This window comes from Rhipicephalus microplus, chromosome 7 (assembly GCF_043290135.1).
Source record: "Rhipicephalus microplus isolate Deutch F79 chromosome 7, USDA_Rmic, whole genome shotgun sequence".
NCBI lineage: Eukaryota > Metazoa > Arthropoda > Arachnida > Ixodida > Ixodidae > Rhipicephalus > Rhipicephalus microplus.
In genome coordinates, this window is record NC_134706.1 from 37966619 (window position 1) to 37982064 (window position 15446).

The window sequence follows — 15446 nt, forward strand, 5'->3', positions numbered from 1 at the left end:
ACCTTATATAAGCAAGCCACAAGTCAACATGGCAGTTTTTCTATTCTGCGTTTGGTCTTTATCAGGTCCTTGTGCTGGGCTTGCTTCCAGCGTTTGCCACTGATGCACATCAAAGTACCTGCGAAAAGCTCAGGTAAGGCTAAATGTTTTTTTCTCGCGTTGTAGTACTCCGGGAGCCGTGCCCGCATGAAAGTTACGTGTTCATGAAACCGAAAAATGGCGGTAAGTGCGCCGTACTCGTGTTTACCAGGCATTGGAAACGCTACTGTGGCTCAGTGGCTGCAGTATAGTGCCACTGTAAGTGATCACACTCGCTAACACTCACTTCAGGGGCATGAGGGGGAAGGAGTAAGTGATAAGAGAGTAAGTAGACACGAGTGTGAGCAGCCAGTGAGTGACTGTGGATGTGAGTACGAACTCCTCTGAGCATCCAGGAGAGTCTGTAGATGCAGGTGGGAACGCAAGCAAGCGTCGGCGAGTGCAAATGGATGAGCGTAGTAATGTTAGTGACTATGTGCAAGTGTGGTTTACACGTACAAATGAGTTCGAGGGAACACTAGTGGGCGATGAGGGTGACCATGGGTCAAAGCAGGCGAGTGGATCGACTTATGAACGTCACTGAATATCACAGAAAACGTGAATATCAATAAAAGTGAGTGTCTGTGAGTGTGAGTAGATGGGAGTGAGTATCTTGGTATCGGAGTGAGACGTAAGTGTGAACACCCACCCATACTTAACGCCTTTGTCAAGTGGGCTAGCGAAGTTTACTGATGGGGAGTACACGTTGGTTAAGGTGCACTTCACTAATTCTAAGCAACGCAGGCAGACTGTCACTTCCAGAAGAGCGTACTCTGGTTGGAGTACATTTCATGAACGGACTTTGCTGCATCTTGACCGGTATTGTTTCTTTAATCTATGTAGGAGAGACAGGTGCATTTTCGGATGAGAAAAGAACTTTGTTTTCCTTTTCACCTACGTCTTTGAAAAATGCACCCGCAATCGGTCACCACTTTTTTTTTTTTTTTTTTTTGCTACAAATGCGTTCTGTTTTCCCATTTAGCCCCGCCTACCTTAAAATGTCACTCAGTGTTTTCTAGCATACTTCCTGTTAGTGCATTTGACCGTCCCACTTGACACGGTTAGTGCGAGTCAGTTAAGAGTTTGCTCAGGTAACAGTGGTTTATGAGTCTATTATCTATTTGTTCAAATAGCTTTATATTCATCTTTCTTGACATTGTACAACAAAGCTCTGATTGATTGATTGATTGATTGATTGATTGATTGATTGATTGATTACAGGAGTGTTGATGAATGCCATTATGATTGTAAGTGCGAAACCCAGAAAAAAAATCTATATAATGAATAGGGAGTATAGGTGTATTGCCAATCTATGGCTGGCATTCCAAAGTCACTTGTGATAGCTCCTCCAAGCTGAGGCTGGCCTGGCCCTTCGAACTTAGTAGCTGTCCAACAAATCACTGTAAACAGAGACGCCTTGGAGAACATGGTGCTGCAGCATTTTCCTATGGAGGTGTCAAAGCTACTTCCCGGGGCCCCCGAACTGCTGTCCTACACGAAGGCAATGCGCAAGGTAAAGCTTGATCAATTATTGTTTGTTTCAATGCCTGTAAATGGCTGTAAAAATATGGGCAACAGTCACCAGCACATATTCCTAAAGCATAGACACTATAAAATGTGCATATAATACTTTGAACAGTGCTTCCACTGTTCTCTCATGCTACAAGAAATACATGGAACATTGCATTGTATAAGATTATTAAGAAAAGGAAATAATTAATAAACTTCTTTGCACTAAGCATCTCGTGCATGAGCTTTGATTATACACTCATTCTAAAAACATCTGTATCAGGCAGACGAGCGTATGGTACCTCAACTGCAGCTATGTAATTGGACTTGTTAGAGAAACGTTATGGTGTAAAACGCATCAAGATATTTCCAGCTTTTGGATGGTGGAAACCAGAACTGCGCGAACTCCACTAACTCGTGGGAATAAAATTTTGCTAATGAAACTTAGAAGTGTGGCTGTTTGGGCTAGTTGGTATGACACGACGATAGTTCTGGCACGAGAACAGAACGACGACACGTCTCCTTGCCCCTTTGTTGTCGTTGTGTTCTCGCGCTTTAACTCTCGTCGTTTTGCAAATGAATGTGCTGTTGCCTGAATGAGCTGTGAAACTCGAGACTTCATGGGGCACAAAAATGCACATTCAGGTAATTAATGTGTAATTTCCAAATTTGTAAACTCTTTTTCTACATTGTGATGTTGTTTGATGCTGAGGAAGCTGGGGTAGTTTACTATGCCCATGTTTTCATAAACTAGATCCATAACATTTTTATATGCTTTGAGTATTTAATATTCAAAATAGAAAATTGGTTAAGGTGGTATAAATTGTTCATGCTGGGCTGGTGAAGAACTAGACAGACATTAGCAGTATTGTGTGTTCTTGCTTTTTTGTGCTGTTTTTTTCTACAATTCATGATATAAGGCATTACATGACTTTATTTAGGATGATAGACATGCCATATGTGACAGCAAAATTTTTCGGCAATCAGCAGTGCGATAAAGATTTTTTTGTCTGCATCATATTTATTTATGTAGTAGATACAGTATGAATTGCTGTGTTGTAATAATTATGAAATAACTAAGTGCAGTTCACCACTTTTGTAATCAATTATTTGAGCACACATGTCGAAGTTACTCACACTGACATTTTTTTTTCTATCACTTTAGCTCTGGTATTAAGAAGTTGTGCGATTTCTAAGCAACTGCTTGGTTTATTGAAATCTCGCGTATTTTGTGACTTTGCACAAGAGTTGACAGCTTAGCATTCATTATTGGATGAATCATTTTTTATTTGTTCCATATAATTCTATTTGTAATGTGCAAATTCTGACTGAAAGCGAATGAATAAACAGATAAATAATAAGCATGCTATTGTTTGTATCTTTGTTCATACACGACGTTTTGCTATTACTTTTCATTTCGACAGGTCTCGTATGAAAGTCGCATGTCACTGTCACACTTTTCTCACGCAGTTGCTGGCTGGTCTCGAGTCGACTGGGAGCACCATGCTCCTCGAGCTCCTCCTCCGCGTGCTCTACCGCGAGGACAAGAACCACTTTCTCGAGCCTGAAGTGCTGCTTTCTCTGCGTCGCACCATGCCGCAGTACGTGATTCTGCAAAAAACGTTTTTTCTACAGTGATCAAAGGTCTATAGTTCTCTAAACCACAGGCGCAATTTACAATACTTGCAAACACCAGTGCCCTAAGTAATTTTCAAGATGTGTATAGTACCGGTCATTTAGCTTTTTAAAGCTGCGTAATGCTGCAGAGGGTCACTATGCCGGCGAGACTACCATTTTTTACGACCAGTTGACATTGCCATGTTCCAGAAAACACGTCAGGAGTATTTTTTTTCTGTGCTTGAAATGAATGCAACAAAAAAGAAACTGTGCTTGCACTCGGACCTAATATTTCATTATTTATGAAAAAAATGGATGCTGACAGAATAAATAATAATTACATACCTAATTACATGCTAATTAACAATAAATACTGAAACTTGCACAAAGCAAAACATTCTTTTATTTATTGTCTTGAAATGTAATACTAAGTGCCATGGAATCATGCCATGTAAATTGGACACATTTGCAGACAGTGGATCATAATTTGCATCTAAAGGGGATTTCTGTATTATAATCAAGTCATGTTGCATACACATTGAATGTGCTGGTTCTGTCTGTCAATACAAATTTTAAAGTGAAACTTGATGTAGCTAGGTTCTGGTGGATTGCGTCCATGGACAAAAGGCGCATAGAGCAACTCATAAAAGTGAACACAAATGTGTATGATTTCACTGACACAGCAGAATGACGTGGACATTTTGGCATCAAATTCAAAGCTGTTTACATAACAAATGAATGTCATCCTTAGCGAATGTCAACCTTAATGAAAACAAAGTGGTTTTCATTAAAGGGGCCCTGAAATACTTTTTTGAGTAACCATGAAATTAATTCAACGGAAAAGCGTATTGCCTCAAAAAATCAACGTCGCAAAAATTTTAAGAATCTGTCCAGTACAAGTGGAGTTACAAAGATTTGTCACACGCTGCAACGCATACTTTCTCCTCTCGTCCCGACAAAAGCGCTGGAAGCTGAGCAGGGAGGGATGGGAGGGGCAAAGAAAAAACGTCACGCACGCCTCCTGACCTTGAGCAATTTTTTCTAATTTTTTTTTAAATGCGTGCGTCTTTCATTGTGATCGCGCAGGCACGTGTGGACAAGTAGCGGTCTTCCACGGCGATCTCTGTAACGACCAAGTGCGCCATGTTCAGATCAGCCAATGGCTGATAGATGCGCTTATCACGAGTGATTTTTGGGCTTATTCCGTGATTTGTTGATAGAAGAAGAAGCGATTTCTAGCTGATTTTGATCATTTATTGTGAATTCCAAGCTGCGTGCTGCGCTGTAATATTTGCCTCGAGTGTTGTCGGGAGGCTCTACGACCGATGGGCAGCGTTTTCTGACCATTCTCAAAAAGTGTTGCAGCACCCCTCTAAGGTTTTATTTAACAAAGAAGAACGAGCCCTTCAATTTCCCTTCTTGAGCTCAACTGAACATTGTCCCATTTTGTACTTTCGGAAAGGCAGTTTCTCAAACACACTGATAACTCATTACAACAAATTTGAATTTTACATGAAAATAATTTTGTTATATCCGAAAATGTGTTTCATTTACTTCATTATATAACTGATATTTTGTTATGTCCAGGTTTATTTCAAAATTTGAGTTACTACAAAATTCTATTCGTCAACTGCCGATGATAAGATAATATGCGACATGTACCAGAGAAACACCGTATCTTTCAGCGTGTCTCTTTATACGACTGACATAGCCAATAATCATTATATATAAATTTACTGTATAGCAAGCTCAGTACCTCAGACCCACCATAGTCACATTTTCTCAGTAGTAGAAGGGCTCTGAGTTGTCTTGAATGTTATGCCTGGTGTTTTGAAATTTATTGGTAAGTGACTTATGTCATACGCTATGGCCCCGCCGCGGTGGTCTAGTGGCTAAGGTACTCGGCTGCTGACCTGCAAGTCGCGGGATCGAATCCCGGCTGCGGCGGCTGCATTTCCGATGGAGGCAGAAATGTTGTAGGCCCGTGTGCTCAGATTTAGGTGCACGTTAAATAACCCCAGGTGGTCGAAATTTCCGGAGCCCTCCACTACGGCGTCTCTCATAATCATATAGTGGTTTTGGGACGTTAAACTCCACATTTCAATCAATTATGGCATACGCTATGTTTTTTTGTGTTATTATTCCTTGTTGTTTTTCTTTTTAATTGTGAGGAACACAGTGTCCTGAACAGCTGCTTTCTCGTTTTACACAATACTTGCCCTTGGTTAAGTATCATCAGTTTCATGCATTGAGAAGTGTATGCATTCAGTCAGCAATGAATTCAATTCACTCTTGCCTTAACAAGTGCCAATTACCCTCTTATCTTTTTCCGAAGGTCTTTTTTTTTTCTCAAAATATGTGCATTTTTTAATGGCTGAATTAACTTCTTCAAACGAATCAATTCAAGGAAAAAAATTGTGGCCGTAAAGTGAGAAAATATGTTTTGTGTTGTTACATGCACATGGATGTTTTTTATAAGTAATGGCAAGCTAAATTCTAAAAAAAATTCTATGTGGCTGGTAAAAAGTTATGCATTGCAATCACATTGTAAGAAATAATTTAGGTGTGGAATCTCTTTGCCTGCCACGATGGAAGCCACGTCCAGATAAGGTTCATCTTTAGTGCATATGCCAGCCGCAGTATCGTGGCACTAAAGTGAAGGAGCACTGCAATGAGGAGGCCTTAAAGGGTCAAGCGCAATAAGCCATACTCATGTTCCACCTTCTTTTTTTTTCTTGTATTTTTTAGAGCATCATCGGGGCTAGCAGCTAAACCTGGAAACTGATGTTGCGTTTTTTGCGAGCAAGAAAGCCAGCGTGCCATACGCTGCCAGTTTATGCCACATCCTGTATGCAATGCCCTTACGGACACTATGTACGCAGCTCATCGTCTATAGTACACACGCTGGCCACAGTTGCATGGGAGGTGCTGAAACGTTGAGACCTAGAGGAATGGAAAGTACCGAACATTATCTGGACGCGTCCACACCTGAATTATTTTGCTTACACCGTGTTTACAAGAAACGTTCGTGTAGTTCATAGACATAAAAAAAAAAAGAACTAAGTTGTTGAAGTGGCGTCAAGTGGAACCACGTAGGGAGAAAAGCCACTTTTTATCCAGTCAGCTTTGTCGGGCCATGCACGCTTTTGAAATGTCACATTTACTGAATCATATTCTGATCATTCACTCGAGCGGCGATTCGGAGTAAGTTTGCCACTACACTCACTTTTGGAGCCTAGAAACCAGGACACACTTCTATAGCACAAGCAAACTGCAAAGGTGAAAACACTGAAGAAAGTTGTGCAGTTTTGATTGCATTCAAAAAGGAAAAACTTTTCGCCAACAAAAGGGAACCGGTTTTTGCGAGTACCCGAAACGGGAAACGCAACCACAAGGGCATCGTTAAAGTAAGTCAGCGCCTGCAGGGAAACAGGTGTTTTCATGTCAGGAGAAGCTATACACGGGATAGTCACACATCCACAAACTTTAGAAAAATTTTTATCCAGTAAGCCATTAGTTTTCGCAGGTACAATAAGCGGAAACCAGTCGGAAGTACGAAACTGATACTAGTCAGAACACTGCTGTGGTAGAGCACAAAAAAAAAAATAATGGAGAGGCATTGGCGCTGGACAAATACTCTATCTACAGTAAAAAGCTTCTTAATTCTAACTTGGTTCATTCAAACTTACAGTTAATTCGAACTGAAACCCTGGTACCGGCACAGCCATCTGTGTTTGGGTGAAAACTCACGATAATTCGAATGCGTCGGTATACGCAACGGTTAATTCATTCTGGTAGCCCCCTCGTTTTCATCGCTGCTCGCAGAAGTTGGCCCAGAGTGATTCGTATGTTTCACAGAACCAAACCGGATCAAATTTACTAAAAGTGCAAAACAGTAGTAAAACAGCAGCATTTCTCAGCAGATGAGAATTCGTACACAGTGCTGGAGCCTTTGGGCAAGCTACAAACGATGCCCATGAGGTCACGAAAGAATAAATGTAAGCAAATGCAAATTACTGATTACCTTACTTATAATTTTAATGACTATGTTATGTAAATAAATGTATTTTTGAGCATAAATAGCGTTATGCTCATGAGTGCATGTCTTTGCTTGTTTCTTGCGTGTCACCGACTGATCTGTAAATTTCTGTTTGCTAATAGAACTCCATGAACCTAATTTGCAAAGGAGGAGGAGGAGGAATAAATGAGGAAGGACAGGGAGATTAGCCAGTTCTCTAATTTGCAAAGTCGCCACAAACGTGTAGGAAGCAGTGCCTAGTTCGTAATGATTCTAAATGACTTTGCTGTGCTCTTCCAGGAAAATGTGGCACTATGTCCTTTTATTCTAGTGCCTGCACGTTAATTATAACCCCACCTAATTAAAAAAATGTGAGTCCCCTCTGAGTTCAAATTAACGAGTGTTCTCTGTATTTCCACAATTTGGCATCACACGCCGAGCAAGAAATGAAAAATGCACTCGTTTCAAACATACAGGCAACGATGTACACGTACACCTTTGACCCTCAAAGGGTTAATAAATACAGTCGAATCTCATTATTTTGAACACACTTAATTCGAACTCTCGTTGAGGTCCCGTCAAAGCTGTGTGTACTACAATGGGTGAAAACGCCTGGTAATTCGAACGCCCAAACACTTTCGACAGTTAATTCGAACATACCTTACTCCAAAAATGCTCTCAGCACCCCGCCCAATCCCGCGGCGGCACGTGTGACATCTCAACGCTGCCCGCGAAGGAAATGAAAAGAAAAGAAAAGGCTGCGATGGAATGCTTGCTCTCTCTCAAATGCCGATCTGCGGCGCGCCCGTGTCACGCTTCTTCATTTTCCGTCCCTGGCACGAAAAGACCCTCCTCCTTCCAACGCCATGCGCGAAGACAGAGAGAGAGAGAAAAAGAAGAAAGCCGTCGATGGGTTGAATGAATGTGTGGTTCAGGAAAGGAAAAAGGCACTATCTTCTGCCGTCCTTGCCCCTTGCGGGAGCACGGCTCTGCGCCCTGAGGGAGGTGGGGGGGTCGCACGTGCCGGTGCAACGCTTCCCCCCTTTCCCTTTCCTGCCACATAACCCTTCTCCTTTCAACAACGCGTGCGAAGTGAGCAAAAAAAAATAGAAAAGCTGCTGTAGAGTGTTGGTTTTCTCTCAAATACCGGTCTGTTTCTCTCCGCGTGGAGACACTCCTCCTTTCTCGTCACATGCTGGCCATGCTGCAGCTGCGTAGCGGAGAGCGGGAGGCTCCGCTACGCAGTAGTAGTCGTTGTTGTCACCTTTAGAAAGTGTCGGCGCTGGACATTTTTGCGCGCAACTTCTCTTGCCAGGAGAATGCTGAAGCCGAAGTAGAAATGCTTTGCAAGCTGCGTGCGAAATTGATTCACTCGCTGCAGGGCAAACGTGTGCAGATGCGCATCACCGATTACTTCAATTAATAACCGATGTCCTGTGATTTGTGAATAAATGTAAGTTTTCCTAAACTTCTCCCTCGTGTGTTAACTCAATGCACATGCGCCGCTGCATGGAGAGCCCTCTGTTTATTTAGCTTTCATTAATTCACACTTCTTTTAATTCGAACAAATTTTGGGCCCCTTTGAGTTCGAATTATCGAGATTCAACTGTATTTCCTCTCATTTCTACAGATGTTCTGAGGCGAAGCAACTGCAGTTACTCAACTCAGCCTACAAGTGCGCCGCCACTCTGCGTGGCCTCCCAACACCGGCCAGGCTCTCGATCGCGTCCAAGCTGCTGCCTCAACTCCTGAAGCACAGTTCCAAGTCCTCGTTGCGGCAGTTCTTCGTCGAGAATGTCGTCGCTATCCTGGACACGGTCGGATCAAAGATACGATCGGTGCGACCATCTCTCCAGGACTTAAAGAGGAGGCTGTCATTTCTCTGATGTTTTATTCAAACAGCGGTCAGACGCGTAATGACATCGCTGTATGATGTCGGTGTCCTTTGTGACATTTTTTTTTCTGGTTTCTCTTCAAAAATGACAGGATGGTGGCATTGGTCGACACACCTAAACCACCTCCAGTATTTTTTTCTGAATATTTCAAGTAAACACACAAATCGTGTTCAGAGTGCTGTCATGATAAAAGATGACACACGTTACAGAATTACGAGCCACGGGCACCCCACAAATTCCAAGGAGCAATTACTTCTCCTCTTTCGCCATTCTGGCATCCCAGTGATGTGGCAATGTCGACAGGATGTATCTGCGATGTGATCGGCAATCGATGCTGCAGTGAATCAGCAGATGTGGCCCGTGACACAAGTGCCAAATCGCTAGCGTACCAATACAGGATACATACTGGCACGATTCGTATGAGCACGGGTCAGCACTGCAGCAGCAGTGGGTTGCCGAGAAGTGCAAAGTTGACAGTCGCATAATTCGGAAGCTGCATCTCGGCTATGACGTGCCACGCGAGATTGAGAGAGGCCCACGGCGAGAAGGGCATGGCGACTTCAAGAGAGGAGACCAGTCGCTGAGTGGAGAGACGGTGAAGAAAAATGCAAAATGAATAATCGTCACATTTTAGTCATTAAGCACATGTAACTCCGCTCGTAAGGCACCGTTTCTAAAAAATATTACGGCTACTTTTTCATCCTAGACTTGTGCACAACTACTACTATGCCACGTTTTAGGGTGATCTATGTTTTAGGATCCGTGTTTTAGGATAAAATAGGGAGCAAACGCTACCTTGTGATGGTAACTCTGTATGCTCACTGATGTTGTGATAGCAACACTACAATGTGTTCGATGGCCAGGTAAATCATGTCTCATAGTGCTTCATGCCTATTGTGTAGGGCTGAGAATGCTAAATAAGTACAGCAGTCATTAAAATTCAATTCGGCACATTGCAGTTGTTTTTGATCTTGGTTATCTTTAACAAAGTTATTGCTATTACAACCGCAACTTGGTCGCATGAAGTGATTTCGAGTCAAATTGCATTTGCACACTTTTGAGTTTCTCCTGCGGCCTACATATTGTGTAAGTGGATATAATGAAGACATGTAGGATTCGAATTGAGATCATTTCAAGACAATGTTCCTAAAAATTTTATGGTTAATTTTATAATATATAGCAGATATTTTGGGTAATAGGAAACACTGTTCAGCACATCTATTATTCAATGTACACTGGTGTAAAGCAGTTGTACGTAGAGGAATTTTCTTTTAGTATACAAGTTCAAGCATCAAGGAAGTAGTGTTTTACAGGATGATTTTGTAGAGTCACCGAAACTGATAGTCATTATTGATACGGAAAGTTCTAAATTAGTGTGTGAAATTTGTGCGTATAGTGTTAATGATTGTAATCTAGGCATATTTTTTTATTCTGCCCACCCTGCTTTTTATTCACTTATTAAATTTTAAAAGTCCTTCTGCTCAACTTTGGGCCTTCATTTGCTCTCCCCAAGGCAGGCTAGTAAGCCAGGTGTGGTCTAAGTTAACCTCCTTGCCATTCATAATTGTGCTTCTGCGAGTTCGGGCTGGCGCCTTAAAAGTCAATGCGCCACCCCATGGCTGCGTGCAGGGTTCCGAGTGGCAGTTGACGAGCAAGATCGTGGCTCTCTCCTGCCTTGAAGTCCTCTACTCGTGCTTACACAAGGACGACGTCTCTGGAAAGCAGTCGGCCATCAATAACTCCTTCTGTCGCGCCCGGGAAGTGGCCACCGTTGTCGGGAATGAGCTGACCAAGGAAGTCACCAAGTAAGCGTTTGTGCTGCTAAAAAGGCCGTAGTGTTTCGTGGCTGGTAACGCTTACTTGCTTACCTGCTTTATGAGTTCTCTTTGATATGCATATAATTTTCCCTGCTTAGAATGGCTGAATGAATTTGTGCCTTAGACGTGCCAGCTGACATTTAATAATGTCTTTGTTACAGCATGTCATGGCATAACATAGACCACCTTTGTGGGGGCATAGATCTATCTTTTTCATCTTAGCTTTATTTAGCAAAGAGGATTAGGCGTTGGCATTATGTTAATCTGGTGTCACACTCGCATGCCTTTTTTATGAAGTTGTCCACCATATTTATTTCTAGTGGCTTTGAAACCATCTTTCATTTCTATGGTAGTGTAAGAAATGTTAAACTGGGTATTTCAGGTTATTAGTGTAGTAAAGTTTATATTTGAGCCATTTTTAATGCTTCCTGTTGAGAAGCCTGAACAGGCTTGAATTTCCATCTTTTCCAGTTTCCAGTTTTCGTTTGAAGCTAAATCGAAGTGAGCGGTAATTAGTACTGAGGGATTTAGCAGCAAATTCGAAAAGTAGCAGGGTGAAGGTTGCAAGCCATAAAACATTTGATGTACATTTGCTGTATAATTTGCTGTACATAGCGCACATAAGCTAGTATAACAAGCTTGTAAGATTGAGGCAGAAGTATTTATTGGAGCTCAGGCAACATACACACTTGACTACAAGTTGTGGCTTCACGACAGTTCAGATTTTCCTTGCATAGGTGTTTGCGCATTATATTAGTTACGGTTAGTAAATTGGCTACTACAGTGGAACCACTTTTTCAGCTTAGTTTCGTGTGCTAAAGTACGTCTTTTTATTTTATTTGAAGCACTCGTATATTTGCACAGGCCTATCAATTTTACATTGTGGTATCTCGTACTTTGTTGTGTTTGTGTTGGTTTTGTAGAGATCTGACAGTACTTGTTTCCATTCTGTCTCTTCACTATAGACACACGAACATGCTCAAAAAGGAAAGGGGCGAGCTAGGTGGGGACGAGGAGAACGCGTACCTGTGGCGCCACCTGCGATGTGCAGCATACAATGTTATCGCTGCCGTGGTCTCGTGCACTCAGGTCGAGGCGCAGTTCTATGACGTCTTTCTCTTCCAAGAAAAGCCCGAGAAGGTGAGCGTGTCAACTGGGAACTTGCAAGACTTCCTCTCGTGGGAGCCTGTGCAGGTTCTCTCTAAACTGCGTTCTATCTTTAGGTGGAGGTCAGCTCAGCAGTGCATAAATTTCCTGACCTTGCACATTGCCTTGGTACCCACTGGCTCATTTGTGGAACTTTCAGTAAGACATGACGAAGGAAGGGCAATCAATATAAGGGGGCTTGTTTTCGAGTGAAACTTATAATGAGTTAACGTATATCAGTGGCGTTGGTGTTTTATGCCGAAACCCAGCTTCAGCGAGCGCACAGAAAGGCGGCCTTCGAAGGTGTACCAGTCGCATGTGTATTTGTATTCGTCATTTTTCAAAGATTGAATAAACTTCTGAAAAAAATTTTGGAGGCTAAAAATGTTTGGTGTACAGTTTTTCGGACTTAATTCTCAATTTTGAGGTTCAAGACAGCATTACTTGAGTCCTCACTTTTGTCACAACTATCATCTTCATGTTGTAACCACCAGCATTTTCTCGAGTCTATGCATCTGCAACTGTGGCAGAGCTTGCAAGGCGGCTTTGCTGCAGTACGAGTGTGTGAAGGGGTGAAGCATATTAAAAAATCTGAAGTGGCCTTTGTCAATTGGACGTTAACTTTGTTGGTTTTCGAGATGCTCAAATAGTGCATTGCAGTGCAGTGCCTTGTACTACTTGAGCAGTGCAGATCGAATCGAATAGCAAATGCTATTTGAAAAATACTCGAAATTTCGAATACTGATTGATTGATTGATATGTGGGATTTAACAGGCCAAAACCAGAAATTTCGAATATTCGCACACTCTCACTAATAACTAAATTTTGCTTTTTTTTTCTTGGGGCATAACACATTTAATATCATGCATTGATGTGCACATAATGAAACTACGTATAATAGAATGTGTAGCCTTGAATTTGGGATTGCTGTCCAGTGTGCACACAGTTGAAAATTCACGAGACCTGTGCCTCTTAAGGGGGCAGACTGTTCTTTGGGACCAAAAGGACACAAAAAAATTCATTTTTTAAAATTGACATATTTGGTTTCTGTCACAGAACGAGCGCTAAAAATGGGCGCGCCGCCAAATCGTCGCGACGAAACGCCGGAGTGGCGCCGCGAGGTCAAAAGAAAAAAGAAAACAAACATCTAAAGACAATTAATCTGGCGTCCGCGACAGGACCTTTTGGTGCACAGTGTGTCCAAAGTAGTGAGAAAGAGCCTCGAGTGTTGATAGCGCTATCGGAACGATTTTGTGTGTTGTTCAGTGTTCTCGTTGACGAGTGCAGTGGAGTGTTCAGATAGACTGAGTGAGGCAGATACTTTTTGCACGCGGCAAGGTTTTATTTGCGAGACACGATGGATCTCGAAAAGTTAGTCGCTCTTGGTGAGAAGATGGGTCTTTCTGGCGCTGAACTACGGAAGTGGGTCACCCAGAAGGAAAAAGAAGAAAAAGACAGAGCCAAGGAAGAAAAAGCAGCTGAGTTGGATAGAGAGAGGTTGGCAGCTGAGAGGGCCAAGGAAGAAAGAGCAGCTGAGTTGGAGCGAGAGAGGTTGGCAGCTGAGAGAGCGAGAGAAGAAAGAGAGCAGCAATTGAAGTTGGAGCTGGAGAGAGAAAGACTGGCAGCTGAGAGGGCGAAAGAAGAAAGAGAGGAAAGGGAACGGCAGCGACAGCATGAGATAGAACTCGAGCGGCTCCGTTTGCAACAGCGAAGTGAAACTCCGGTCTAAACTAGAGTTGAATGCAGCGAACGGGAGGACCACGGCTTCCGCTTGAACCCAAGCAAGCTGCTCGTGGCGTTTGATGAAAGGAAGGACGACCTTGACGCGTACCTTCACCGATTTGAGACGATTGCAAGGAGCCAAAATTGGCCGGAACATCAATGGGCAACTGCATTGAGTACTTGCTTGAGTGGGGAGGCGCTCAGTGTGTACGGCAGGCTGACGCCGACCGATGCAGCCAACTATGCCAAGGTGAAAGCTGCTTTGCTGAAGCGATTTAGATTTACTGTGGAAAGATTCCGGGACAGATTCCGGACAGGAAAGCCAGCTGATGGTGAGACGGCTACGCAGTATGCCGCCCGACTTTGCCATTATTTCGACAGATGGATTGAACTTTCAGGGACAGCGCAGGAGTACGATGAGCTTAGAGAGCTCCTAATTAGAGAACAATTTCTTACTAGTTGCCACCCAAGCCTGTCGCTGTACTTGAAAGAGAGGAAGGCTGACTCACTCGAAGGCATGCTTGAATTGGCTGATCAATTCTTGGAAGCGCAAGGTGGAACTAATTTGGCCAAGGTCAAGAAGGAGTGTCCCGATAATTCGAAGAAATTGGCTCCCGATGAAAAGAAGCGTGCACCAGAGAGCATTCCGCGATGTTTTCTGTGCAACCGAGTGGGTCATCGCGCGAAAAACTGTCGAACGATCTTTACGAGCCCTACGGCAGTAAAATGTTTCAAGTGTGGTCAGACTGGGCACAAAGCAGACGCTTGTCGGAACGGAGTGAGTCAAACTCACCAGGTATCCTGTGTGCAAGTGGCACCGAAATCTGATAATAATGCCGTCACCGATGGATTCGTAGAGTTGAAGAATGGGGAGAAAATTCCTATTGTGGGTGCTGTAATGTCAAAACAGCCAACCGGTGTTACGAAAGGAATGCCAACGCTGCCTGGAAAGGTTGCAGGCAAGAAAATTATGGTTCTAAGAGACACCGGTAGCTCCACGGTTATTGTGCGGTTATTGGTACGGGAAAGTGAGTTGACAGGCAGAACGAAACCGGTTTGCCTAATTGACCGAACGGTTCGGGTGCTTCCCGAAGCAGAGATTGAGGTTGAAACCCCATACTTCAGCGGGAAGGTTACGGCTCTATGTATGACGACCCCCCTTTACGACCTTGTCATCGGAAACATCGACGGGGCGCGAGGACCGAATGATCCGGAATGTTTGGGAGAAGACCTTAAGATAGAGCTCTCGCCAACCCAACGACCGCGAGATACAGTGGAGGAGCAACCCGTGACGGATCCCACTTGAGCCCAAGGTGAAGCCGCGGTGCAAGGGACTATGAATGATAAGATGATCGTGTTGAACGAGTTCACGGGCCGGGCTACTGGACTTACGTCGGCACGACCTCAACCGACCGACAGTGCAAAGGAGACGGAGTCGGCCAGCCAGGCCAAATGTAGAGACATGAACAAGCTGGTAAATAAACAGACCGGACCCGTCGAACGTCATGACCCGTTAACAGGGTCGGAAGTGACAACGATGGCTGAGACGCTGCCTCAGATACCGTCGTTGGAAACGGCTCGCCGAAAAAGAACAAAGAAAAACAAGAAGAGATTGAGCGAGCACCACAAGAAAGGACGCAAGCG

The 15446-nt window shown here is 43.4% G+C and overlaps 1 protein-coding gene across 4 annotated transcripts in view; it reads left to right on the forward strand.

Moving 5' to 3' along the window:
• Positions 1-15446, forward strand: part of LOC119180381 (DNA-dependent protein kinase catalytic subunit) — a 231258-nt gene that overhangs the window by 85398 nt on the left and 130414 nt on the right. For all 4 annotated transcript variants that reach the window (XM_075869063.1, XM_075869064.1, XM_075869065.1 and 1 more), the window contains 6 exons: positions 66-133; positions 1489-1591; positions 3058-3188; positions 8853-9060; positions 10747-10922; positions 11900-12074. In XM_075869063.1, coding sequence (XP_075725178.1) covers positions 66-133; positions 1489-1591; positions 3058-3188; positions 8853-9060; positions 10747-10922; positions 11900-12074 — 861 coding nt within the window. The remainder of the gene's footprint in view (positions 1-65; positions 134-1488; positions 1592-3057; positions 3189-8852; positions 9061-10746; positions 10923-11899; positions 12075-15446) is intronic.